General features: G+C 43.3%; 2 protein-coding genes across 3 annotated transcripts in view; both read right to left on the bottom strand.

Annotated features, from left to right (window-relative positions):
• Window positions 1-15,683, bottom strand: part of disc1 (DISC1 scaffold protein) — a 49,576-nt gene extending 33,893 nt beyond the window's left edge. Inside the window, exons 1-9 of one of the 2 annotated variants that reach the window (XR_001808785.3) lie at window positions 15,112-15,683; window positions 10,631-11,349; window positions 9,624-9,693; window positions 8,791-8,947; window positions 7,627-7,723; window positions 6,278-6,510; window positions 4,068-4,122; window positions 1,477-1,579; window positions 1,115-1,303 (exon numbers count right to left, since the gene is read on the bottom strand). Coding sequence is in view for 1 of the 2 variants with exons in the window: in XM_017424322.3 (XP_017279811.1) it covers window positions 1,115-1,303; window positions 1,477-1,579; window positions 4,068-4,122; window positions 6,278-6,510; window positions 7,627-7,723; window positions 8,791-8,947; window positions 9,624-9,693; window positions 10,631-11,349; window positions 15,112-15,181 (1,693 nt within the window). In the remaining variant the exon portion in view is untranslated. The remainder of the gene's footprint in view (window positions 1-1,114; window positions 1,304-1,476; window positions 1,580-4,067; window positions 4,123-6,277; window positions 6,511-7,626; window positions 7,724-8,790; window positions 8,948-9,623; window positions 9,694-10,630; window positions 11,350-15,111) is intronic. The other variant, XM_017424322.3, reaches the window with a different exon arrangement.
• Window positions 15,684-19,421: 3,738 nt separating this feature from the next.
• Window positions 19,422-26,682, bottom strand: tsnax (translin-associated factor X). The gene is made up of 6 exons (XM_017424237.3): window positions 26,386-26,682; window positions 25,486-25,575; window positions 25,286-25,400; window positions 24,221-24,351; window positions 20,852-20,973; window positions 19,422-19,998 (listed from the first exon to the last, which is right to left on the bottom strand). Exons 1-6 carry the CDS (start codon window positions 26,399-26,401, stop codon window positions 19,621-19,623), a joined length of 852 nt encoding a protein of 283 aa, XP_017279726.1. The 5' UTR covers window positions 26,402-26,682; the 3' UTR covers window positions 19,422-19,620.
• Between the last annotated feature and the right edge of the window lie 365 nt (window positions 26,683-27,047).

Here is a 27,047-nt window from a genome sequence, read left to right as displayed (position 1 = left end):
GAACAGAGTTTATGTTTTAACTTTTTATTTTAAAAAAGACCATTTAAAATGGTTCTTCATCTATTATGCAATCATTTTAAAGTTTGAAAACCTGTAATTACGCAGCAACTGCAGGTCACTAACAGAAGGGGAAATGATTCCTTTTTTTGTATAAACTACATATATTATCAAAAATCTTTTAAAAGAATAGTGTCTTTTCTTAATGAATTCATATCAAGATGGCACACTGATAGTTTAGATAATTGGTGATTCCAGGATTCAGTTCAGAAAAACAACATTTTTTATCTTTTACTTTTATCGTTTATCTTTTCCTGTTCAAAAAGGAGGAGTAGGAAGCAAATCTACCTTATTCAACTCATCACATCCTTCTGTTCAGCTAACATGTTTAGTGTACAGTACAACTACACACAGGTATTAAAATACTAGACTCCACACAGGAACCTGGAAGTTGAAACCGGAGCCTTTACAGCGCCCCCACAGGATGATCCCGATATAACGTTTTAAATCCCACCCACTTTATTTAAACAAACAGGGCTTTGCTGTTGATGGTATAGATTCTCAGTCAACTGGACTTCTCTGTGGTTGAAGACGTTTCGCTTGAAGCTTCCTCGTTTCAAAACTGGCTCTAATGACCATCAGGAGGGAGGGGAGGGAGATTAATCTGCATGTGAGTTTAGCTGTATAAATGGAGCATCTCGTGCAGTTTAAAGCTTAGAACTTCACTTTCTCCAGTTCTGAACTGAGAAAGCTCTCCAGATGGGAAGCAAAACATCTTCAACTACAAAATAGAAGTCCAGTTCTTTTGTTTTTTGGATTTTACTTTCCTCTTGGTAGAATAAAAAACACGCCTCAGATCATTTTTTTCAGGTGTTGACTTTTGTTGATCCTTGTAGTTCTTTCCTTGTTGTGTTCAGATATTATTTCTTCTAGCAGGTTTAGCTGTAATTAGTTACTTCATGCTTAAAGGGAAGGTCATTAGACACCATTGTGTGGGGGGAGGAGCCAGGTCCTGGCTTTAAATCCCTACAACTTGGTCAAGTGTTTTCAGATGTTTATGAGTATCACCCAAACGGGTTGTTGATTTTGTTCACATGGCAGGACGTCGGCGACTCACCGTGCAGGGCCTCCCTCTGCTCCAGCTCCTGCCTGAGCTGCTGCCGCTGCTCCTTCATCCGGCCCAGCTCCTGGCTGCTCCCCGAGCTGAGGCTCTGCAGCCTCTGGACCAGCGCCTCCAGCCGGTCCCGCTCCAGGTACACCGCCTTCATCTCCGCTTTCAGCTCCTTGGCGCTGCCGAAATCGTTACCTGCGCAGGTGCACCACAGGAAGGACATTACGCTTCGGCCGCCCATTAACGAGGCCTCTTGAACATTAATGGGCGTAATTAAGTGAGGCTAATGGTGAGGGATTCGAGCAAATGGGGTAAATAAAGGAAGCGTAATGTGGCGGTTGCTTTTGTGGAGCTGAGTGGAAAGTTACCAGAAATGGCCGCCAGTTTGGCTTCATGAAGCGCCAAAAGCTGCGTTTCGGTCTCGCTGACTTTCCTCCTCAGGCTGCTGCCCAGCCTCTGACTCATGACCACCTGGGGAGAAGAAGATGAAGAGACAGACAAGGGGAGGGCGGTAACTAGAAAAACCTTTGCAGAGACATGGATCCCACAGGAAGAGCTGCTCATTTCCTCTCCTGCTTTCTTTCTTTCTTTCTTTCTTTCTTTCTTTCTTTTTGGACACTCATTCTGAGATCTCACAGGTTTATTTACATCCTTCTGAGCTCGTCCTGCTTTGAATACGCAGCTGAGCATCAACGCTGATGCGTTTCTTTCTCTACAACCTGTAAAAACAGTGTTTTCTTTCATGTCACAGATGGAGAAATGTGAAATCTCCATAAAGGATACTATTAGACGGTCAAAAAAAGAGGGTTTTCACCGTAACTATCACTCACCACTGAAAGGCGAAGGCAGATTATGGTGTTTTTGCCCATGACTATGTCTGTTAACAAAATTTTCAGGAAGAAATCAGTGAGTAGACGGCCGCTACATCTAATAAAACTTAACCCAGACAAAACAGGCTTTACCTCTGTGGATTTTACAGACTCTGAGCTGAAATTCAGTGTGGTAGTAGCTGAGAATCATTCATGATGCACACTCTGAGCCCTCACAGATCGTGTTAGATCTTGCAATATTGCGTCAGGTTGCATATAATGGTTCTTTCATGGTTAAAATGATCTTAATTTAAAACTTAATCGGCAGGCGACATGCTTTCCCTGTAAACCCTTTCAGCTCGTACGACATTAACTCCCGGTTAAGCAGTCGTTTCTTTTGAGGAACTTTTTCACAGATGAATCTTGAATCTGACACAGTTTTGCGGGAGGCTGTCGAGCAGATTTCAGAGGCAGAACATCCCCGGGGACGTTTCCTCCCACAGAAAGTACAGCAAACAGGCTCGGATAATTTGATTTCACACAATAACAAGAGCTGGAAGGCAACTCTGAAGTGCCCCCCTTTCCAAAAAATAAAAAAATTAAAAAAAACGTAGAAATTCTGACAGTGGCAATTTAATTTCAAAACATCAGGCTTTTTGTCAGTTTGCATAAAGTCAACAGAAAGAATGAGAGTTACTTTAAAGCCAGGAGTCATTTTATCACAGCAGGTGGGCTTTTTTCCACACGGTGGGTATTTGATTTAAGAACCTAACTTTCTATTTGCGCCATCACAGCTGAAACCCCAGTATCAGTGGTGAAAATGTCAAGTTTGTGAAAGAGCCGGCGTTCCTTTGAAGTGCCGTTTCTGAATTATCCAGCGATTTCTAAAGAGCAGCGTGAGAATAACTGCAGCCGACACCTGCTGTTCTTCTTCTTCTTAGACTATTATTTCTTATACATTTAGCTGTTTCCAGCTGCAGAGATTTAGATGTAACAACTAAAGGCCTAGTGGGTTTTTAAAGGAATGCATATCACCCGCCATCAAAGATCTTCTTAAGATTAAAGAGATTTAGTCTTCGACTTCCTGTTCTTCCTTCAGATGTTCCCTCTTCATTGCTCTCCACAGCGAGTCGTCCTCCTTCATCTAACTCTGTCTTCTGCGTCCTCTGTCCTCCATATCCTCTCTAACTGCATCCATATCTGTCCTCTTTGTCTCTAACATCCTTCTGTCCCTCCTCTGCTCGCGTCCAAACCGTCTCTAACTTTATCTCCCAGTCCTTCAACCTGCGCTGGACCTCTGATGTCCTCATTCCTGATCCTGTCCGTCCTCGTCCCTCTCAAGGAAAACCTCAACGTCTCTAGCTCTGCCACTTCTTGTTCTGTCTCCAAACCAGACAACATGTTATGATGTAAAAGTTAATAAATTAGGATTGAAATGCCATGAAATTCTGAAGATTAGAGCTGATTTAAGAAGGCTGTCAGCTCGTCAATCCAGTCAGAATTAAACTCCGTTTCTCAAAACTGAGGACACTCCAGCCTGTCGGCGGAGACGGAATAAGAGCCTGATGAAAAGTCAGAACAGGCAGAACGCGTCGGAGCGCTGAAAAATGCAAACTAAATGTCAGAGTCTGTGTTCGTCTGCTCGTTTTGATTTGACAAACAGCGATCTATTCTCAGCCGCGTGCAGAGAGTCAGAAGCAGCAGGATGTCAGATTGAATAAATTCTCCCTGAATTTACAGCACAGGAATGTCAGAAACAAAGTTATCTCATTTTGTTCACTTCCTGTCTTTTCCTTTAATAATTAAAAAATGCTGAAACAAAGACTTTCACTCCTTTTCCCCGTGATCATGTATTTTAATGAAACTCGGGAAATAATCACTGGCTTTCCATCTGTAACTGCTGTCAACCCAATCCAAGATGGCCACCACGGCTAAAAGAGCTTAGCCAACACAAAAATAGCTACAACTCAACATTTTAACTGGTCTGAAGTTTTAAAGATGGGTCTTGGCTGCATGCAGACCAGCCGTTAGCTTGTTTCTTAAAGAGCCATCTACAACAGGTAAGATATTAACTGCTCACAACCTTTCCCCGGAACCCCACTTCAAATGATCTGAACTATCCCTTTAAAGGAACCTCTCAGGTGACTTACTTTAGCCGTAGCTTCCTTGATGGACAGATTCAGGGTCTGTTCCTGCTCCTGGAGTCTGAAACACAGAGAAAATTGTTTCAAACGGTGATCAGTTTGTGCGGGAATTTCAAAATAAAATCATTTCATTTTTTATTTTGAAAAAGGTTAAAACCCCAAAAGTTTATTTTGATACCTTGAATAATAACAGATCGGTTTACCTGAAGGCAAAACTCCCTTTTTTTAACTGTGTAAATCTTAAATATTCTACTGATAAGTTAATAAAAACAAGCTCTCAGAGTTTTGCAATCAGATTCTCACACACAGGAAGTAAATATTTATACCTTTATTCCCCGCTCTGTTGTACCTGAAAGCAGCTGCTGCCTGCGAGATGTAGTTTTTTTTTTTATTTTCAGCTCTTTAAAATCAGATGTTATGTGGTAGTAGCTGAGGGTCATCTCAGTATGCTGCAGGAGATCTCACATTATTTTAAAGATTTCACCAAAATAAGATAAGATAAACTTTATTGATCCCACGATGGGGAAATTTGCATTTTACTGCAGCAATGCACATCTACACATATACAAATACACATATGTATGTATATATATATATATATACATACATACATATATATTAACCAAATATATATCTACACACACATACATCAATGAAAATGGCCGTAACTTCGTCATTTCTCTTCATCAGATCTTAGTTTTAAACTCGTGAACCGAATGAAAAGAATATTTTATTATACATCAGAGAGGACATCTTTAAATGTACCCTTCAGTTGACTTCTGATCTGTAATTTATGAAGCTTTATCACCACAATTATTTAAAAGTTAAAGAGGTGTTTTTATAACATCTCTGTCAGGACGATTACTTCCTGTTTTCAGGGGAAAGGTCACATCAGTGACGTTGCTGCTGCATGTCTGCACAAACACGCAAACAGGACCAAGCAGTAAGGTCGCATTATATGGTGGCGGAGACGGAAATTAATTAGGAGCATAAAATCCATCAGGCGCGACTCGGTCACCTTGAGTCGGACCGGGACCGAGAACAAATCTGAACAACCTTCCCGTGATATTCAAGCTGATGTAATGATGGCGTCCAGAGCCGTTTGGTCAAACCTTGAAAAATAACTTCATGCATCTAAATTTACCTCATCTCTCAGCTACTACCACACCACATTTCAGGTTGGCTGCAGCGGCCATTTTAATCGAGTTGATTCGCAGATGCACATCCAATGATTACTTCCTGAAAGTTTCATTCAAATCTGTCCAGTCAATCCCTCCAGGATTTCGCGGGCATTTTTTGTGATTGTTGCGACTAAAATGCCTGATTTCGCGGGGCATTTTCCTAAAACTTGCGATGAAAAGTTGCGATTTAAAATACTTCCTAGTTTCGTAAGATAATCCCAACAAACATTGACATTCTCAAAAGGTGCTTTATTTGAGAACTTATAGCTTCTAAACTGACATTCATGAGCATTTCTGGATTGTCCCTGGTCTGCAGCTCTCCTCACATGTTTTGCAGACACAAAGTGTTTGTCGATGCATTTATGTTCCATGATTACACTGCAGGACGTGCAAAACAGCTGCAGCTGGGGAGGAAACTGGTTTGCTGAAATCTTTGTGGGCAAATGTGAAGCATTAGTGCACATTTTGGCTTCGGTCGCTGCTCCTGCACGCTCCCGGCATTCTGATGTTAACAGGAAGTGACGTCACGTGTCTTCTTCCTGAGTTATTTGGGGTTATTTTGTATTCCACACGACACAAACCCACAAAGAAGAGACTAGACCGCAGAAACGGTGGCGAATCACTTTAGAAACAATAAATATTGGGTTGAAGTTGCAGTGTTTTGGACAAAGTTGCAAAAAATTGCGATTTTGCGGGGTTTGCTTGATTTTGCGTTAATAGTTGCAACATCGCAAAATCCTGGAGGGTCTGTCCAGTGGTTCATGAGATATTTTGCTAACAGACACAGGCCTTTTGGTGTCAGGCAACAACCTTCAAGGCAGTTTGATGCTTTAGTTTTCAAACCTGTGCATTAAATTTATTATCCTGAGGTCGACTCTCAGCGACAATAAAATCTGTAAATCTTTCTCCAGACTCTCCTGAGTGTCTTTTCTTTTTTGCAGATATATTCTTGTGTTTCCTGACGTTGCTGGACTATAAATCAATATAGATGTGAACTTCCTGGTCAGAAACCTTCGGCTCGGGTGCGACTCTGACCTGAGTGTAGACGGCGGAGGGCAGACGGAGATCAGCGAGCGGTTCTCAGACGTGACAAGGTCCTGCAGGGTCCGGCTCAGGTCCCGGAGCTGCGGCGGGGTGCAGCTGCGCAGCACGGAGGCCTCCAGCTCCTCGGCCTCCAGCTGCTGCTCCTCCTGCTGGATCTGCTGCTCCAGGAGGCGGCTGCGCTCCTGCAGCTCCGCCAGCCTCCGCTGCAGCGCCGCCATGTCCTCCTGCGCCGACAAGACCAAGACGGCAGCTGATTCATTCAGGAATATCTGAAGTCAGATGTGTTTTAAAGGACTTGCTGGAATTCAGATCGATTTTTACCACTTAAAAGATGCAAAACCTTATTAAAAAGGACCATCGTTGGTGAATCATCCACAGCCTCACGTCCTGGAGCTCATTTTTGCAGCTTCCTCTCCAAGTTTAAAGCTTGTTTTCGTTCCTCGAGCCAAAATCGATCTCTTTAGCCGCAGAATGATTTTAAAACGTCTCTGTTTGACTCTGGGTTTGTTAAGACTTTAAACGACTCAAGAACCTCCGACCTAGTTTCACATTTCGATTCGAATCAAATCAACTTTAGTTGTAAAGAATGTTTCAAATATTTTCTGTTGTGGTGTTTTGGTTGTTTTCCTGATGAATATTAGGTTCTTGTGTTTCTGTTTTTTAATCCTGGCAGATTTCTTTGACCATTTTTTTCCCTCAGCTCCCATCATTCAGCACACCTGTTGCTCTCATTCATTAATGACCCCCCAGAACTTTTAGCCGTGGTTTTCTTGTGTTTCCTGTCCTTTACAGCCTGCTCTGGTTTTCGTTTTAGCTTTTAGAGCTAAACCTGCCTGTCTGCTGCCATCTTAGGTCCTTAAACTACAATCGTGACAAAACATTGTGCAATTTAAAGCCTTGCATTGTTTTAAAGGAATGCATATCGCCCGCTGCCTTTCACGCTAACCAAGTCAGGTTATAGTGACAGCGCTAAGAATATGTGTTGAGGATGACCATCTTAAATCGGTGATTAGTGATTAGTTTCATTGAACTTCATCCAGAGGTTCAGGAGATATTTTGCTAACAGACACCTTTTAATGGTGGATGAAACATTGCAGATATTAAACACCTTGTTTCTGACGGACGTGTTTTTAAAACAAAAGCTTACTGATTATTTCTCTGAGTGAACCTTCTGTAGCTGCTTCATGGTGACCTTTAACCTTTAACCTCTCTGATTAATGCCGCCCACGTCTGGTCTGAGAGTTTTAACGAGCCACATTCACTGAGTGAAGAATATATTTACAGTTTCTGGTTATATTTTATTAAACATGGTGGATATTTGACCCAACAGCTGAGTTTACCTCCACCTGCCGTTTCTCTTGAATCAAACCGTCTCTTCGCTGCAGCGGACCCTGAGACGGGTCGGATCGTTCCACGGCGTCTGGCTCCGCCCCCTCCCTGTAAACGAGCCATGAAAATAACATCATATAAGACGTGGAACGCGCTGCTGCCATCTAATGCAGCATATCAGCGGGAAACATCGGTGGAGGTTTGTGTTGGCGGGCGATTAAACGTGTGATCTACTCAACACAGCTTCAAAAGCTTTCGGTGGCGTTTGTTCAGGACGGGGGGGGGCACACCCGCTTTCCCTTTTCCTGTCGCACGAGCTATTTCTGAGCGCCGTGCCTCGAAGCTCAGAGAAATAAAAATAAAAACAAAACCAGAAACTTTCTGAGGACGTTCTGCAGGACGACAGAGCAAAACAAAATAAAAGACTAAAAACAAATAAACGACAACAATCTGATGCATGAACTGCACTGAATGGTGCCATGGTAACCGCACGCCAGTGTGTCACTCCCTGACTGCCAAGTCCATGAGAGGCAGACAGAAACAGACTGAAAAGTAAGCCTCGATTAAACAGACGCTGTGTAAAAACTACAAGTCGGATCTTAGACTCTGACAGTCGCACACGTTAACTTTTATGTTTCTGAAGTGTTTTATGAAGGAGATACGGCGAGTTAAAAAGCGCCGTCACTTCCTGTTTTTAAAGGGATTATTTTGAGCTACAATATAACTGAAGTCTGCAGAAGCTTGGGGTGAACTCTGTATTCAGAGAGGGTTTAGGAGGAAACAGTAAGTCCTGCAGAGGTGAGAGAAAGAAGACAAAAATGGCTACAGTTTGAGGTAAGATGTGCCAAGAAAAGCTGTGGGAATAAGAAGAGTTTGTTTGCAAAAGTTGAACAGTTGTCAGTAAAATATTCTGAGGAAAAATCTGAACATTAAACTGCAATTGTCTAAAAACCTTTAAAGATATTAAAATGCCAGGTCAGTCCTTTAACGTTCAACTTTCTGCGCCCCGTTTAAACGTTGAATGATGGTTTTTCTGTGACGTATCTCTGAGCTGTCGAGCTCCAAAGAGGGCTGGGTTTTCTTATTTTGTCCACGATGTATCATCATAGCAGATACGCCAATAAAACAAAATGTTCTGTCTGGAGCAAAGAGCAAAGAGGTGAATGAAGTCTGACCTGCGCTGGCCGCAGTCTGTCCTCTGGAGGGCGCCGTGCACCACCTGTCGGAGCCTCTGCAGGAACTGAGCCACGCTGGGCTGTCTGGAGGGTAAACCCAGCCGGAGAGCGCCACGCTCCCTGCACAGCTCCTCCAGCTTTTTCCCGAAGCGCTCAGCTGAAAGCAAACACACACACGGATTCATCGGCACTCAGAAACATCTGGTTCCTTCTGACGTGTCTGCAGAACGCTGCGATACGCTCCAATATCTACTAAATACTAACTACTCTATATGCACTGAGCTCAGGAAGCACACTTAACAAAATGTGATAACGATGTGGATTTAAAATGTACATCTGAATAAAACATCATCAGAAAGAAACTTTGGACATTTCATTTAAAGATGTTCCTTTTGGCTTCTTTGGAAAAACTGAATTTTTACCTTTTATTTGACGGCTAAAAAGTGAAAAAACGTGGCGTTTTTTCACTTTTTAGCCGTGTTTTATGTTTGCTTTCATGTAAGCTTACAGGAAACTGTAAGAAAACAGAATATATGGTCTACATCTGGCAAAAAAAAACATTAGTTTGTCTGTAGTGTCAGCAAAATATCTCAAGAACCATTTTAATTTTAATGAAACCTGCAGAATTAATTAATCAACTGATTAACCTTTGGAGTCAATCCTATTTAAGATGGTTGCCACAGCTAATCAACAGCATCAAACACAAATATGGCACAAAGAGTTACAACGCAACATACTCTGAGTTTTGTTGCGTGGGATCATTTGTAACATAAAAATAAAAACAGATTCCAGTTCTAAGTTTGGGATCACTCTGCCTTTAACTCAAAGTTTACCGGCGTCGTAGTCGTCGTCCAGGATGGCTTTCTGCTGGAGTCTCTGCAGCTTCAACATTATGGACTCGATCTTCGAAGAGACAGAGGACAGAGCGGTGAGTCCAGTGTGAGAGCAATGACCCTCGTTTCACCAAAAGGCCAAAGGATTGCGTCATATTTCAGCTCGTCTGACTGAAAACTGAGCGACTTTTAGCTTCTTCAGCTCAAATATTCAACACAAGACGGAAAAGCTCAGTATTTGTTCTGAATAACTTTTAGTAAAAGTTTGTCATGCACCAAATAATTAACAGATAAATACTCCTAAAAATTCTGCTTTTTTACAAAACTTACCCCCAAAGTCAACAAACTTGTCTTTATTCTAAATATGAAGCAGCTGCAACAAAAAAAGTCAATCAAAAAACTGCCAAACTGAGGTTTCAGGTCAGAATATGCATTTATTTGAAAATCACAGCCAATCATGGCCTTAAATACCACCAGAAAGGACAACTTTTGCTCCAAGTGACTATAAAGGTTGCCGACTCAAAACTGGGAGAAAATCTGCAAGTTTTCAGTTGCAGTGAATCGTCTGGTGTTTACCTCCGGTGAATCGGACAACAACAATTTCTGCAGCAAGTTTTTTAAAAACCATGACCTGTTTTTGTGTGCAGAGCTTCCAAAACTGCACTCTTTGTCGTGCACGTTATTCTGTTGCCAGCAAAAGACAATTCTGTGCCATGAGCAGTTTTAACAAGCTGTGCACGCCTGATTTTTAAAACACCGCGTGGCCGCACGGAGTCAGGACTTTCTCACAATTTTAGTTTAGTTGCCAACAGCTGCAGACCTGTGACAGCCCACCTGAAGAAGATGTTCATGAATAACACTAAACTTTGGAGAATTCAGAAGGTTTTCTTGTTTTGTTTTTGGGCTTTATGTCAGGGTGAATAAATCTTCCTCGTTTATTTGTGCTCATAAAAACAGACGATGTGTTTTGGTGTTTTATTACCACACCGGAGGACAGTCATACCCACCGTGGCGTAGGTGCGGTTGTTCTGGAGGCAGTCCTGAAGCATGCCCTCGTACCTCTTCACCAGGCTGTCCCAGCCCTCCGAGGCCGGCGTGGCGCTCTCGTAGCCGGAGGTGACGGAGGAGGCCGAGGCGGTGTCCGAGTCCACCGACAGGCAGGACTGGGTCTCACAGTCGGGCAGCTGGGACGTTTCCTGCTCCTCTTTCTGGAGCTGGCTGACCCGGGCGGAGGACGGCAGCGATTGGACGGGAGTGGACTGCTCAGTGGAGAACGAGGACGGGTTTCGTGTGGCGGCTGTGTTTGACCTCTGGCTGCAGCTCAAAGACTGCTGGATGAAACTGAAACTGGAGTTAAAGGAGTCCTCCGGAGAAGACTGACGGCCAGGGCTCGGACTCGACCTGAGTTCTGAGGACTGAGACAAACGGGCCGAGGTTCTGTCAGCTGTGGAACAAAGATGGCTGACAGAACAAGGAATGTTTTTACTAATAAAGGTGCTACACAGGGGGTTACTGCAGTGCTGCTGATTCGTTAAGGACACTTTATCGGGAGGAGTTGTTGCCTCAGTGTGACGTCCAGATTTTCTGTCCTCCTCCTCTTCCTCCTCCTCCTCCTCCTCCTCCTCCTGACCATTAGCAGTGCACTGCAGTCTGGTCTGCTCTCCTCTCACGTACCCTGGTCTTCGGTGGAGCCTCTTACGGCCAGCTGTCCCTGACGCTTTGCCACCTGTTGAAGCGGAGATTAAGCGTTAAGCTGGACGACACGCAGATAAAGTGTCAGGACGGACTGAGGCAGGAAAAGGTGACAGAAGAGCGGAAAACTTTCAGAAATGTAGAAGAACTGGATGGCCACCAGCCTTAAATCCAGCATCCCTAACAAAATGAAAAACAGAAGCGATGCAGCTGTGATATTTCTCACAGTTCTGCTCCAGCTGTTGGGAAATACCAAAGTCGTATTTCAGCTGAGATACGCCTCTCTCTCTGTGTGGAAAAATGTTTTCTGGGCTTTCATTTGAGTTTGTTTATCTTCTGCTCCAGACACAATAATCTAAGCAGCAAACATGACAAGAGTTTTGTTACGAACTGAAAAGAGGCTTAAGGCTTGTTTTTTTTATTATTTGCTGTTGTTCTTTAAACCCAATGCTACGAATGTCAGTTATTATGTTGACACATTCTTATTTAGTGGGAAAATGGCTAACCTCAGCCTACAGCTTTTAGTAAAACTGGATTTATTGATCCCTGGATGCATCTGATTCAAGATGGCTACCACAACAACGGCTATAACTCAGTCAATGTTACAGACACTGAGCTAAAGTTTAGTGTGGTCGTAGCAAAGAGTCCAACTCATACATTGAGTGTCACAATATCACATAAGGTCCTGCATAATGTCTTTAACGAGGTTTGACCAGGAAGGTTAACTTTCTCAGGACAGGATGGTTTCAGTTTGAAACTCTGACATGGAGAGCTGAAGGCAGAGTGCCTTCCTTCAAGGAATACCAGGCCTTTAATTATTTCCCCTTCCAGCCCTGGCCTGTTGGGTTTCCTGTACAGATGAGGGAAATGAAGCAGCTCCACACACCTCCTGCCTCGGCTCTTTCAGCTGCACCCCTGAAACTTCCAGGTGATTTCAACCTCCCTACCTGGGATTAAATCTGCGGGTCGACAGAGCTCGGTTAGAACCCAGAATGTGAAGCTTCGGCGGAGGAGGAGGAGGAGGAGGAAGGCTGACATGTTGGGAATCAACAGCCTCTTTGTGTACAGCTGTGCTACCCCCTCCCCGTGCTGCTCTCCCATACTAAAAGTATCAAAGGCTAGCTAAGAAAGCAAAAATAGAGCCAAGATGTTGAAGCAGATTTCAAAGAGAACAAAGTTTGTGAATAAAACTGAAGGGACTTCGGTTTATTTTTTAGGGAAGATGTTTATAAATAAAGTTAAAAATTAAAACCAAAGGTCATAGCATCCATTTCCTGACCGAGCCGAACGATCAGCACGATTCTGAAGAAAATAAAAACAGGAAAACAAAACTGCTGTTTGCTGTTTATCTGTATTCCTGATTGCAGTGCAGCAGATGTGACGTGTCTGTCTGCAGCTCGTGGAAAACATGGCCGCAGCGGGGGACGTTGGGGGGGGGGGGTCTCTGATAACAGATTCACTGTGGAGGTTCTATTGTGTCGTAAAGTGAGGGATCCTGTTCAGTAAGAGGTTTCCTGTCCACTGGGACCGCCACAATAAAGCTCCAGTTACTCATGATTTCATCCACTGTCCCATTAAAGACGCCAGAAACCCAACGCCCCCTGACTCTGTGAGCACTGAACACACCATCCACCATCTGGTGTGGATACTACACACACAGCGCTCGGAGGAATCAGACGGTGAGTGAAAGGAGGACCTGGTGTCCCCGCAGAACTGCACTTACACAGACCGCCTTTCCCTGTAAAAGGGAAGGAAATGCCTGGGGGCTCACGCTCGTGTGTGTGTGTGTGTGTGTCGGTGGTACGTCATTCACGACTTCCTGTGAGGCTCGGAGCTGAAATAGTTCTCCAGGAATTCCGTCAGAAAACACCAAAAAGCAAAAAGAGGCCCGAAGACAAAAATAAAACATTTACTGCAACGACGACGAAAAGCTCAAACCACAACTTTTAGTCCGACATCAAAAGCCTTGAAGTCCTCGACAAAATGCATATCGCCAGCCGCCTTTCATGCCAGAGTTTCAAACTAAGATCCTCGTATGTTGAGGAAAGTTGTAGCTGTCTTAAATTAAACATCTCATGAAATCACCTGTCCACCACGCCAAGTTTCAGCAGACTATCTGTAAGACTGACCGAGTTATAGCAAAGTTAGTTGGCTGTGGCGGCCATCTTGAACGGAACTGGCTCTGAAAGTTAATCCGTTGTAGAGGAACATCAGAGGAACATTCGTGAGAAAAAAAAAGGGGAAGACACGATCGCCTGTCGCTGATGTTTGCAGAGCCAGAAGAGGTGCGATGATTTACCTTCGCAGATAAAAGAGGCCCCTCCCCAGAGCGCCGCCACCGTCTCATAAAACCTCAAACATCAGGTCAGACCTCCCGACAACGTCGGCTCGAGCAGAAACGGGGAAGTGAAAGTTTGCCCCGTCTGAAAACAAGATGTCTCACTCAACAGGAAGCTGAAATGTGATCTGTGACGGTCCACGACTGAATCTCAGCTTTAATAAGTAAACGGCTCCACTTCCTGTGTGGTCGCACGGTCCGAATCCAGCCGGGCGGCGTGGGAGCAAACATCAACGCACTGTTAGCAAAATATCTCTTGAACCAAACTGTACGAATTTCAGTGAAACCCACAGAAAGTAACGATTTCATCGCCAACAGTTTAACTCTTGGAGTCAACCCGATTCAACATGGCCGCCAAGGCTATAACTCGGTTATTTTAACAGACCGAGCTGAGAGTCATCCCCAACAATCCATGAATTAAAACTTTCCTCTTAACTGTTGGAGTCAGCCCTATTTATTAAAGGGAAGTGACGTATAACTTTATAAAGACTTAATAAAACATAAATTAAGGCCTATTCTTTTGAGCATTCCTTGCTTTAAGCCCCGCCTACTGCCATGCTGTCACATGACCTTCTTTTAGAACACGACTTAACTAATTACAACTAAACGCGTTAAAGAAACGAACGTTTCAGCGTGCAGGTAAGCCTGAAAGAAATATCCGAGGTGTCTTTTTATTTTTTAACAAAGGGCAGCGCTCCATTCGCTTACATGGAAGGGGCGGGGCTTAATGCGCGTACCAGCTGACGGGGAAGCTGGTTCCGGCTTCAACTTCCCGGTTCTGGTCAGAGATCTATATTTAGTACACCGTCTACGGAGCAGATGGATTTCCAGAGCAGGTTTCGTCATTTGAAACCATCTCCAATTTCAAAAACTTCAAAAACAGAAATAAAAAGATATTCCAGGCTGGAGTCCGCCAGGCTACACAGGAAGTGCTACATCTAGCTGCTGCTGCTGTTTAACTTGACAATTAACCACAGAACTGTCAGCTTTAAAGGCTCACAGATCAGTTTGCATGAACCGCTACAAAGCCTTGAAGTTTGGAGCTGTTCTGGTCTGGGTTTGGACTAGCCGTTAGCCCATCAGTCGCTGTCGTTCTTCAACAGAACCCCACTTTAAAATGGCTGAATTATCCCTTGAACATAATGAGACCCCAGGGAGCTGCAGCTTATAGGTTTATGAGTCTTTTTCCTTCTTTAGGCTGTCTGGAGGAGGTCCTTCAGCCTCTCTGGGAAATAAAATGGATCCTTTAACAGTTATGCCACATAAGTCTCAGTGGTAGAAACAAATAATTCAAACCAAAACTCAAAGATGTTCCTCTTCCCTCAGCTAGAACCTAAAACTGGAGCTGTGGCCTCCCTCTGGGACCTCACTGACAGTTTGGGTTTGGTTTAAACGCAGTGATGTGATGTTAAACCACAGCAGGACAGGGAAGAAATCTGACTTTATAAAGTTCTTTACCTTCTGAGGCTCCACAGTGGTGAAACATGGACTTCCGGTGACAGTCCAGACCCATCAGGCCGGCGAACATCTTTCCTTCCTTCAAATAAAAAGCTGTTTGCAGTCAGAGATCCCGGCGCTACAGGGAACAGCCTGAGATCATTTCCGCCCTGGAAACTGAAGCCGGGTGGGGAAGTTTTTGTTGTTTTTTAATTTTTTTAAACTCTCCTCCTCCTGAACACGCAAAAAGCCGCTTTTTCAGACCCAGTAAACATCTCCCGTCCCGTCCGGCTCCGACGGTTCTCCGGATCAGATGTCAGTTTTTCTTTTTTTTTTTTTTCGCTCCGCGGCTCCAGCGCGCATGAGCAGACGGGAGAGATGGAGGACAAAAAGTCGCTGTTTTGTTTGTTGTTGTTGTTTGTTTCAGGTTGTAAAGTTGAACAGACAGCCAGTCGGGTCGGAGGCGAACCTGTGAGTCGGCGGATCGATCATTGATCCGTTAGCCGCTGCGTCATGCGTCATGCGTCATGGAGCGGCGCGAGGAGCTCCTACGTGTTCAGGAATCTGACTCCAGGCCGCCCTGAGCTGAGACTGCTCAGGGTTTCAGTTATCGCCCGCCTCTTAAAAAAGGCTACGGTGGGCGCTAATGCTGTCCACCCCGTCTGTCTGTCAGCAAAATATCTCGCGGCCCGCTGGACGGATTTGAACAAAACTTGCAGGAACTAATCACAGGGAGCGCATCTGCAACTGGTCAACTTTTGGAGCCACTGGAAGATGGCCACCACAGCCAACTGATCTTAAGTAGCACGGAAAATGGCTGCAGTTCTCAGGAGTGGTAGTAGCTGAGAGTTGTGCACCAAACATGCTCCAAGGGCTACTCCATGTTTGCTTAAAGCATCTATATCTATAATATATCTATAATGAAACTTTCAGAAAGTAATTACTGGGTGAGCATCTCCGCCTGAATAACTCAAGATGGCTGCCACAGCCAACTGAAAGGCTGTAACTGAGTCATTTATAGAGATATTAAGCTGAAATCCAGCGTGGTAGTAGCTGAGAGTCATTCACAAATGACATCTTGGAATTCTGCATGAGGCTGCACATGATGTTATTTTCAAGCTTTGCTCCAAAACATCGCCACCGTTTCTCGTTATGAGATGATCTTAGTGTAAAATATGAAAGGCGGTGGGCGATATGCATTCCTTTAGGGAACGCTAGGCCTTTAATCTGTTCCAGTAAACCTTCAGTTTCTGATCTGAAGGAAGGACATAAAGATACGACGCTTAGATGTAACCTGGATTACTATTAAAGCCCAACAAGTCGATCAAAGCTGATCAGATTCAAACATCTGTGCAACAAATTCCATTTTGAACGATTCTGTTAACGCTCGTAGGCAGCTGAATCGTTTCTTTGTTTCAGCGCTGAAGAGAAACCACGAGACCAGCTCCAGACCCCACATTGACCGGAGTCTTTGCATTTTCCTTCCCACACTTTCCCAAAAGCTCCTTTCATCCAAGTTGGCCGGCTGATCCGAGAGCGAGGAAGATAAAAGCTCAATTCAGCAGACAGAAGGGTTCCTGCCCCACTTTGGTGGCTAAAAGGAACCTGCTTCATTGGTTCCCAAGCGAGATCTCCACTGATAACCAGCCAAGAGAACACGTCTTCCTAAAGTTGGCCTTGAATTCACTGATGGATGCTTATCACCCACCGCCTTCTATGCCAGAGTTTTAAAACCATGATTGTTGTCAAAATATGCAACTTTTCAATGATTCTCATTTGAATTTTTTGTATAAATGTTAAATAAACGCTGAAAAAGCATCACTCACGACCAAGAGTTGTTGCGTGTTTTTGTTGCCAACAATTACGAGTGGTTTTGTTTACATCCAAACACCGACGACTGCGCTCGGCGGATATCGAGTTGGTTAAATAATCCCCGTCAGAGGGGAGAACGGTGGAGTCAGGGACGCCAGGTGGGAAGGGAGAAGGTGAACTTCTTCTTCTTCTTCTGAGAAGAAACTGCGACTGGAGAGCGTCAAAGCAAACGATCTGCACCGAGATATTCTGTAACTGATTGCTGAATTTAGTTGTAAACAAAGACGAGGAGTATTTGCTTCCTAACGCCAAATCAGCCAAAGACCCTGATGAGTTTGAGTCACGTTATCCCCCAAACATTCATTTAATGGTGTAGAAACTGAGTTAGAGGCATAAAAGGTCTCATTAAAAACACTAAAAATCCCGTATTTTGACAGCTTTAGGCTGAGATCCTGTCATGCTGAGGAATGAGAAAATAAAAAATAATGAGCTCAGACTGTCAGCGATCGGAGCGTGTTGCTAACGACTCACTGACTTCAGGGTGAACGCACCGTTCATTTCTTATGTTGCTGTAGAAATTTCCGTGATTGGGACGGATCTCTGAAAGTCCTACGGTTCGAAGAAACAGGATCGACGAGCTAACAGTTTCTCCTGCTGCAGAGATATCTGCAGCAGGTAAGATATTGATTATTTGTGCATCTGTCCACAGGACCTCACTGTGAAGGGCCGTCTGTTTGTCTGTTTCTCCACAGGGTGGCAGTAAAGCTGCTGTTATTGCACAGTTCTCCTTCTTTCAGCTTCCTGGGAAATCTAACAGAAAAACGTGTTTTATGTTTTACAACCGAGACAAATGCAAACATCTCCTGGTTTTTAGGTTCAATTCTCCTTTGAATCATAACTTTTAATAAATAAAACTGAACACATCCTTTTGGAATAGACAGAAAAACTTGGCAATGAGCAGCAACTGGACATAAATGCTTAAGATAGAAGCTTGCCAATATAAAATATAAACATATTTGTCTTAATCCAGACCCAAATCTGATCCAGAACTAGTGGAGGCCACAAAATGTTGATAACTAACGTAAAATATAAACCAGCCACATAAGTTTCTTTTTATTTAATATTCAGATCCTATTTTTCATTGTTGCATTCATCTGTTTTCATTTTGTCCTGATGTTAAAGTGCTTTCTGCTGCACGCAGCTGTGAAAACGTCCTCATGTAGTTCTCCGAACAGCCAGAAGGTGGGATACTTCACTGCACGTTCCACCGAGGTTCTCCACAGGAACAGGGAACATTATTGGGTAGAAAATGGCTGAAAAGGTCCATCTGGGCATTTTCTTTACCTGCTTTTTTCCCCGTCAGGGTCACGGAGAAACTGAAGGGATAATACTTTTAAATCTTGTTTCCCGAAGACTTGAAGGAATGCATATCGCCCGCCTCCTTTCATGCCAGAGATTGAGATTTAAATTCCTCTCATGATGAGAAGGGACAGAGTTTCAGCTGTTTGGGTCAAATCTTTAAAATAATCCCATCTGTTGTGAAAGACTCACCAAATTTAAACTCAATGTCTGTAAAATCCACTGAGTTGCAGCCATTTTTGTGGTGGTTTGCGTTGATTCGTTGCCATCTTAAACTGGGTCGACTCATCGGCTGAAGATGTGCAGGAAGTCTGATTACGAGGAGGAGACGACCGGGGAAACAAACCTGCCTTTAAAGCAGGGTGTCAAACTCAGAGATGCAAGGGGGCCAAAATTAAAAATTTGGTCCTGGCCAAGGGCGGATCACGATCAATATTTATTAAAAATTACATAAATTAATTGGTTTTAGATGTATTATATCAAATCATTCATATAGAAATATCAATGACCTTTTCCCAGTTACAGATTATACAGAATGTAGAGCAAACAGACTTTAATGAACACAGACAAATAGATCAAACTTCAAAAAGCTCATCATTAGCAGTCATTTCTTACGCCCCACTCAGCTTTTAAATGAAGTTTTTAACATTAAAACAGATTTTTTTTAAAAATCCATCAACAAAAACCTGATCATACAGAAATTAAAACTATATATTGTTGGCTTCTAAGTCACTGTCAAGAGAAAACTTCACTAATTAGGCTCAGTTTTTTAAACGAAATAAGAATCAGAGACTCGATCTGTCCCAGACTAGAGGGCCGGATGAAATGTTACAGAGGGCCGGATCTGGCCCGCAGGCCTTGATTTGACACGTGTGCTTTAGGGCCTTCATCTCTGAAAGGGAGACAGATTTAAAGAGGTTCTTGGACCCGTCCGAGTCCAACAAACGTCTTCTTTTCCTCTCAAATCTGGATGGTGATGATAAATAAACAGGCCTAACTCTGCGTCCTGCGTTAACGCCGCCGCAGTCCGTGTAGCGAGGAGAGGGCCGGATTACGTTAATGAACGAAGGTCACGTGCTCCTCGTCCACAGAGAGGCGAGCGGACGCCAGCGGCTTCACCTTAGATTAACTGTCAGAAGAACACAGACTACCAAAGCAGATTAAAGTCTGGGAGAAAACCAACTTTTATTCATGCAAAACAACTGAAGTCATCAGAACTTTAAACCCGTCTTCTAATCTAACGCTGCTCCGAGTAAAACAACAATTTTAACAAGTACAGGTCAAAAACATCTTTTTAAGTCTCATTAAAAAGCTTCAAAGTAAAGAACAGAACATCAACACTGATCCGGCAGAGCAGAGTTACGCCACGCCCTCCTCCGGGTCGATGTGGGCGGTCCGACTGCAGAATAAATCGGCCAACATGTGCTTCGGGATCTCGGAGCCGCGGACGCGCAGCGTGTAGCAGGCGTCCTCCACCTTACCCAGACTCTGCCGGAGCGTGTGCAGCTTTTTGGAGACCTCATACGGGCCCGTGTTCCCGATGAAGGAGAACCCGTCGTAGATCTGCCGCAGGAACTGGCTCAGCTGGAAGGGCGTGTCGATGTCGCCGTTTCCCACGCTGCTGATGCACATCCGCATCAGCTCCCCCGTCAGGTCGGCCACGCCCAGCAGGTAGTCGGACGGCGTCACCTGGAAGGTCAGGACGTGAGCTCCTGACGGTGCCGCTTCAGCCGAGCCCTGGAATTAAAACAATATGAATGCAAACTGTCCAAGCGAGCAGCGATCCACGCAGAGGTGTTTTCAGCTGACAGTTTTTAAAAATCAACGCTTGTTTTTGTGCACAAAGTTCGCAAATCTGCATTTTAGTCCGCGCACATCTGCTAACATCAGCAGCTGCCCCCACGTAAAAAAGAACTACGATTAAATCTGCCGGAGTACACACAGACCTCAGACGGTTTCTGTCAGAGGAGCGCTCCTGGGAAGGCGTCAAAATAAAACTCTAAAACTCGAGAGGGATGGAGATGCCCGCAACGAAACTAAGACGGGCTTGAGACGGCTTCGAGACGACCAGGAACAACTCAAGTGACGAGACTGCGAGCCTCTCCTCACGAGAGGAAACCGAGAACCCCCACAAACGTTTTTTCTCTCCGTCGCAGCTCGGCGAGATGCTCCCTTAAATACTTAGAACCAGCTGGGGACAAAACTGCCACAAAATACAGAAATACTGAGGAGATACGGGATTACCACTGGCTGCTTCCTGGTCCTGACTGTCAGGAACAGAACAAGCATTTTCCTAACTAAAGTGTCTGAAAATAAACAGGCTTTCCAACGGTAGAAGATTTATTGCCGAGAAGTTTTGTTACAACAACAAAAAGTAACAAAACAAACACAAGTTTCTTTACTTTTTGAGCTAAGTTTATGTGTAAATGTGAAATACAGCCAAAGCTAAGCTAACTGAGATCCAGACAAATCTCATGAGACGTTTTGGAAACTGTTTTGTCGATGGAAAGGCACAGAAAAGCAGCCGGTGCATCCGGGCCAAGCCAAGCGTGTTGTACAGGACGCTGAACGAGCTCGTCCTTAAACCTACCTTTGGCTCTGCCTTGTCTGTTCTCATGAACACCAGCCTGGCGTTGACCTCCTCCAGGCTGATAAGGCTGCGATGACGGATGTAGTGCAGGAAGGAGACCGCCTCCACGTACTCCTGGATTCCTGACGAATAAAAAGAGTTCATTCAGGCGACCGCATAAAGCTGCTTCCACAGAAATCCTTCAAAATAGGTGCTTAAAATAAGCTCAGCCCAGGTTCAACCAATAAAAGGAAATAATCCTTCAAATCAAACCCGTTTCCTGTCTCTGTTGCTTGATAAAACTGGTGATTTTTTTTTTCCCAGCGGGGTGGCTAAGATGACCCTTCATTTGTTTTCCCCTCCTGAGTAAACACCAATCAAATAATCACAGGACGGAAGACGGCGTGTCTGAAGTTTACTTTGGGAGCTGGAACTCAACTTGAAAGAGCTTTCCTCTAGTTTGTCCCCGAGGCTAAAACAGAAGAGGAGAGAGGAGACAGAAGCTTCACCTCCTCTTCGCTCCGGACATCTCTTATCGACACGAGCCGAAGCCGACAGAGCAAACAGCCCGAACAGAAAACTTACAGAACGTCAAAACAGCTGAAAAAAAACAAAAAAGCCAACATTTTGTCATATGAGCTATATAAGAGGTGTAAAGAGAGCCAAGACCAACAGAAATAAAGCTGCTGCCCGTGCCTCATTACGGTCACCATGGAAAGTTCATGAGAGGCAGACAGAAACAGACTGAAAAGTAAGCCTCGATTAAACAGTCGCTGTCTGAAAACTACGAGGCAGGTCGTAAAAACGCTTGAACCGCGAGCGGCAGGAGGCTCTGATGGTCACAGACGGGAATCTTTCTGTTCCTGGAGTGGTTTTTATGGAGATATGAAAAGCTAAAGAGATGGATGCTCAACAATCCGGGCAGATTTGAGAGAAAACTGTAGCTTCATTATCCCCGAGAGGCAAACAAAAACCTTCGTTTGGATGTGAAATTTGTAAATCTACCAAAGAATTTGTTTGTTTGCAAAAGATTTGAAACTTTTTAGACATTTCAAAGTCATAGCGACATCATCAAGTGGTCAGTTCCATAAAAAAAAAAGAGCATAAAAACAAACTAAGATTGTTCTTTTTTCAGTCCAGGATGCACATTTCAGTTTAAAGCTGCAAAACAAGATACAGAACAAAACACCTGAACAGAAAAGTAAAAAAAAGGTTGCTTGAATGCTTTCACATTGGCAGCTTTAACACAACCTAATGTCAAACCAAGAATATATTATTGTTTGTTTCCACCTCAGATTTAAAAACAGACAGTGACACAGAAGATGATTTATTTTTAATCCAGAGTAAAAATCCAAACGTGTTTTCTACGAAGCTCTAAAAAGAGCCAAGAAGGCACAAATACAAAAACAAGGTATTAATGTGCAAGAACCCAAAGAACCTTGGTCATGGATTATATTTAGATCACATCTACGCCGTTTGAGTAGCGTCTGTGTTGAAAGTTTTACTTACTTTCTTATGAAAATGTATTTTAGGGCTTTTAAATCCACCATTTATAAGAGGAGCTATATTCTCCAGAAACTGAAGAGCTCATCCCTGCAGCCTTTTGGCTCCCGACTGTGCCTCTGGCTTCAAGGGAGAAAAAGACACAATCTGAAGTCGACTAGATCCAACAAGAACAGGTTGCACAAGCGATGAGTCAAACAGGCAGAGTTCAGTTCCTGAGTTGGCTGCCAGGAGGAGTTTATTTGCTCTGAGAGCAGCCGTTACCTTTGGTCACTGAAACTCAGAAAGGAACAGAGTGTCCAAACAATGACTCAGGGAAACGGAGAGTTTTACTGGCGCAGATTTAGGAAAAGCTGCGTGCCGAGAGAGAGGGTACAAACGAAAACCAGTTCTGAGCTGAACTGGTTGCTGATAAAAATATAAATGTGTTCGGCATTCATGTTCAGAGGAAAACTGAAAGGTTAAAGATTAGTTCTTCAACCACAGAGAGCCCAAAACATCTCTTATATAAAAAAACAGACCCATTACATAAGCCTGGTAACTTCTCCTCCAGCTAAGATTATCTGGGGAACTCGTGAAGTGAGATCGTTACAATCTAATAAGGTTAAAAAAAGAAGAGCACTAATTGGTGGAAAGTGCCACGGGTCACGTTGTGGAGGATACAGCAGCTCCTTCCCAGCTGCCAGATAACCGTTCGCTCTCACCCCCGCTGCTGTTTTCATCCGGACTCTGCAGACATTACGGCTGCGCTTCAAAAAAAAAAAAAGCTGCTATACTGGTGCCGGTCAGAGAGAAACTTAAAAAAAAACAACTTTATCAGAGCGGAGGGTGCGCCTGTTCTAACCGTGGAGGTCCCGCTCTCACGCTATCAGCTTCAGACACAGAAAATGAGCCACGGACAAAAAGATAAAAGAATCGATTGAAACGCAAAAATAAGCAAATGACTGACATCCAGAGGGTTTAACATGAAGTTGGCCCACTCTGCTTCTATAACAGCTCATTCTGGGAAGGTTCTCCACAGGTTGAGGAGAGTTTATGGCAGTTTTGGACCATTCTTCTGAAGCTCAGACTCTGATGTTGGACAGAAGGCTCTCAGTCTCCTCTCTGATTCATCCCAGAGTTGTTCTGTCGGGTCGAGGTTCAGACTCGGGGCAGGCCCGTCAGGTTCTTCCTCATCCACGTCTGTGTGGACCTTGCTTTGTGCTCTGAAACAGGAAGGGGCCGTCCCCGAACTGTTCCCACGAAGCTGGGAGCAGGAAGTTGTCCAAAATGTCTCCGTTTGCTGAAGCGTTAAGAGTTAAGCAGCTGAAAACACAACCCCACACCATGATCCTCCCTCCACCATGCTTTACACTCGGCTCAACGCAGTCAGACAAGAACCGTCCTCCTGGCAGCAGCCGAACCCAGACTGGTCCCTCCTGAGGACACGTCTCCTCTGCCTCCGACTCTTTGCTCTCGGTGATGGAAGGCTTGGATGCAGCTGTTGCCATGGAAACCCGTCCCATGATGCTCTCTGCTCTCCGTCCCTGAGCTGATCTGAAGGACACATGAAGTCTGATGACTCTGCAGGACGTGGGTGTCCTCTGAGCCCACTCTGTGGTTGTACGAGTTGCTGTCGTTTCTGTCGCTTATAAAACCACTAACAGCTGACTGAGGAAGACTTAGCAGCATTAATGGACTTATTGGACAGGCGGCGTCCTATCACGGCACCACGCTGGATTCACTGAGCTCCTGAGAGCGTCCCATTCCATCACAGATGGTTGTAGAATCAGTCTGCATGCCTGGGTGCTTGATTTTATACACCTGTGGCCATGAAGGGATCTGAACACCTGAGTTCAGTGATATGGATGGGTGAGTGATTACTCTGTGTGTGTGTATTTCCCTCACCTGGAGTAAAAGCTTTGTGGAACTGATAAATGTCTTCTCCTCTCAGCTCTTCAGCGATCTGACCAATCTTCTGTCTGACTCCATCCAGTTTTCCCTCCGCCTCATTCAGAACATCTTCAGCATCTGGTACACTTTATAACCAAAGAAAACTGAAATTAGAATCAGAGCGAAAACCCAACAATTCACACGAAACCCAGTCATTTATTAATATCCATTTTTATCTACATTTATAGGACACTAACATGAGGCTTTTATGAAGCTATAACTCCCATTAATCAACACCAAGTGACACCAAGGAGATAAAATCAGGAGAAATCAGTAATTCAACCAACTACTTTACAAGAACCAACAGTGATTCTAATAGGAAACTTTAGCAGCACGTGCAGAAAACGTAGGAAAATAAAACAAAAAGTTAAACTGCGAAAGTAAGACTTTTATTCTTGACTATATAACCACAAAATAAATAATTTGGTCGTAAACATATTACAGAAGTAACGAATTATCTCTGATTTTAAAGGTAAAAAGTCCCAAAGTCAATATGTATTATGTAAAAAAAAGGATATCTTGGTATGAATTACTTCTTTTAAGTAATAAAATTTGTGGTAAAGGGACCAAACTAGTTTCAGAGAGCACAACTTTAAATAAAAATTACTGTTTCGAAGCGTGAACTGCTGATTGTTGCCTCACTGAAGCAGAAATCTGCTGTCGATGTCACTTTTAATCATCAGAAATCTGGACTATTGTTACATAAATTTGTATTTTTTGGACGATGGCTCCTTAAAGTTATAAATGTCAGCTACTGTTTATGCTGAAGAGACAGAAATATTAGTATTAATATTGTGAAATTCTACCCAGATGATGCCTTATGGTATTATTTTATCCTTAGTTTATTTATCTTTTGACACCCTAATCCTAAACAACAATCCAGTCTTTTCAGTCATGCTGATCATAACAAATTTAGAAGTAATTCTCTGTTAAATCAAAATTAAAAGAAAGAAATCTTACGAACTGAGTTTGTTAGCTCAGACAGGTCGAAGGTTTAAATGTCTCTGAAACAACACATACTTGGCAACTCTGTGCAGCAGGAAAATGGTCCTCTTGCTCTCGATCGTGACGTCCCGACTAATCTTAACGAGCCGCTCGTATTTGTCATGTTTGGTGTCGAGCTCCTGCTGAAAAACTTTAAGGGCGGAGAGAACAATTTTACAGTAAACGCGTGGGCGAAAAGTGCGGCGAGACAGCGAAACGGCAGAAGACGGCGTTACCTTTGAAGGCGACGATGACGGGCGAGGAGGGGTTGGCGCTCACGTCACGCTCCTGGGCAGCATCGAGCGTTTTCCTTGACCATCCTTCTCCTGAAACCAAGCAGAAAAAGACAGTATGAGTTCAACAACAAATGCAAAAAGACTCAATTTCTCCAAAATAATTCATTTAAAATATGTATTTTTTGTCTCTCACATGAAAATAATAAATACCATCACTGTCAAAGTAATAAAAATGTCATAATAATGTTAGTTGGTGACAAAACGTGGTTGTAAATATATGTTTATGTATGTTTGTTTGCACAGGGTTGTCTCACAACATGCAGCATCTTCGTCACATTAAAAAGGAAATCATTAAAAAGGAAACTGCAGTGATTTCTGGAGCTTCAGCGTGTACGCACAAACACAGAAAACAGCAAATCTGACTAAATTAGGAGTATTTTTGCTGACCTCAGATTTGGTATGGTAATGTTTTGGTTTAAAATGAACAAAAATAAAACTATTAATGTGAATAAATTGTCATCTTCACATTCCAATTTTAGTGGTTATGTTTAATAATAAAAAAAAATCTCCTCAGAGTGTGGATGTATTGTGATGTTATTACTTTATTTTTTATAACAATGGATTTAAAAAGTCTGAAAATTATGATAGCATTAGTTACAAGAACCAACTGCAAAAAAAGCTCATTTTGACCAGCCTGTGAAAAGTTATGGTTTTAAATTTAAGACAATTTAGTTGTGTTTTTTTTTTGTCTTTTAGCAAGTACGAGCAAGCAGTTTATGTAAACTTGCTATGTTAACTGTATAATATAAATTACTATAAAAAGACAGATTTTATAGCTGAATTAGCAGCTCCATAAAACCTAATTATTCGTATTTAAGTCTAAGAAAATGCAGGACTTACCCTCTCGTTTATTCATGCCTTCAACGTTGCAGTTTATACTTTCAGTGAGTCAAATTTTAAGCAAGGCTACAGTGTATGTTACCTGTTTTAGCCTTCGGCTTCTTGTATTTATTTCAGATATTATCGAAGTTACAAAACAAACGAACCTTCGCTCATTCAGAGAAACATTATCTCTCCAAGCGAATAAAAATACCAAACGAAGTCTGTGCAGCCATTAACGCGAAAGAAATGTACTAATTTTTCAAAGCAGGCACTCGTGTGAGCCTCACGTCGGGGCTTTTGCGCTATTTACGAACGTAGGATGCAGCGAAAGGCATCATGGGAGATGTAGTAATGCGTAGGATTACGTTTTGACTGGGCAACGCCTGAGATGCCTTCAGGCGTTACCTTAAAAGTCCTACTATTGAACTTCCTACAAACTCCTACAAGCTCCATTAAAGTTGTATGCTTAAATATAAGAGCCGATTTTTGGAGCCATTTTCTGTCAGCAGAAGAGAAAGAAGCATAGTAAGTTAATAAGTTTTATTAGCTTGCGTGGAGTGAAACGTTTAAAATAGAGATTGTGTGTTAAAACTATAAAATATACCTTTTAGGGTATTTTTGTGTTAGCTTATAATTTATTTGCCGAGCTAATTTAAGTGCTGAGTTGCCTAATCGATTGA

The sequence above is a fragment of the Kryptolebias marmoratus genome, linkage group LG22 (genome assembly GCF_001649575.2).
Source record: "Kryptolebias marmoratus isolate JLee-2015 linkage group LG22, ASM164957v2, whole genome shotgun sequence".
Classification (NCBI taxonomy): Eukaryota; Metazoa; Chordata; class Actinopteri; order Cyprinodontiformes; family Rivulidae; genus Kryptolebias; species Kryptolebias marmoratus.
This window is presented reverse-complemented; position numbering and strand designations above follow the sequence as displayed.

What these genes read in the sequence shown, in the direction of transcription:
- tsnax (XM_017424237.3), bottom strand. An exon ending in CGTCATCGTCGCCTTCAAAG is followed by an intron (nt 25,401 to 25,485) that starts GTAACGCCGTCT and finishes CCGCCCTTAAAG; the next exon opens with TTTTTCAGCAGGAGCTCGAC. An exon ending in CCACAAAGCTTTTACTCCAG is followed by an intron (nt 20,974 to 24,220) that starts GTGAGGGAAATA and finishes TTTATTCGTCAG; the next exon opens with GAATCCAGGAGTACGTGGAG.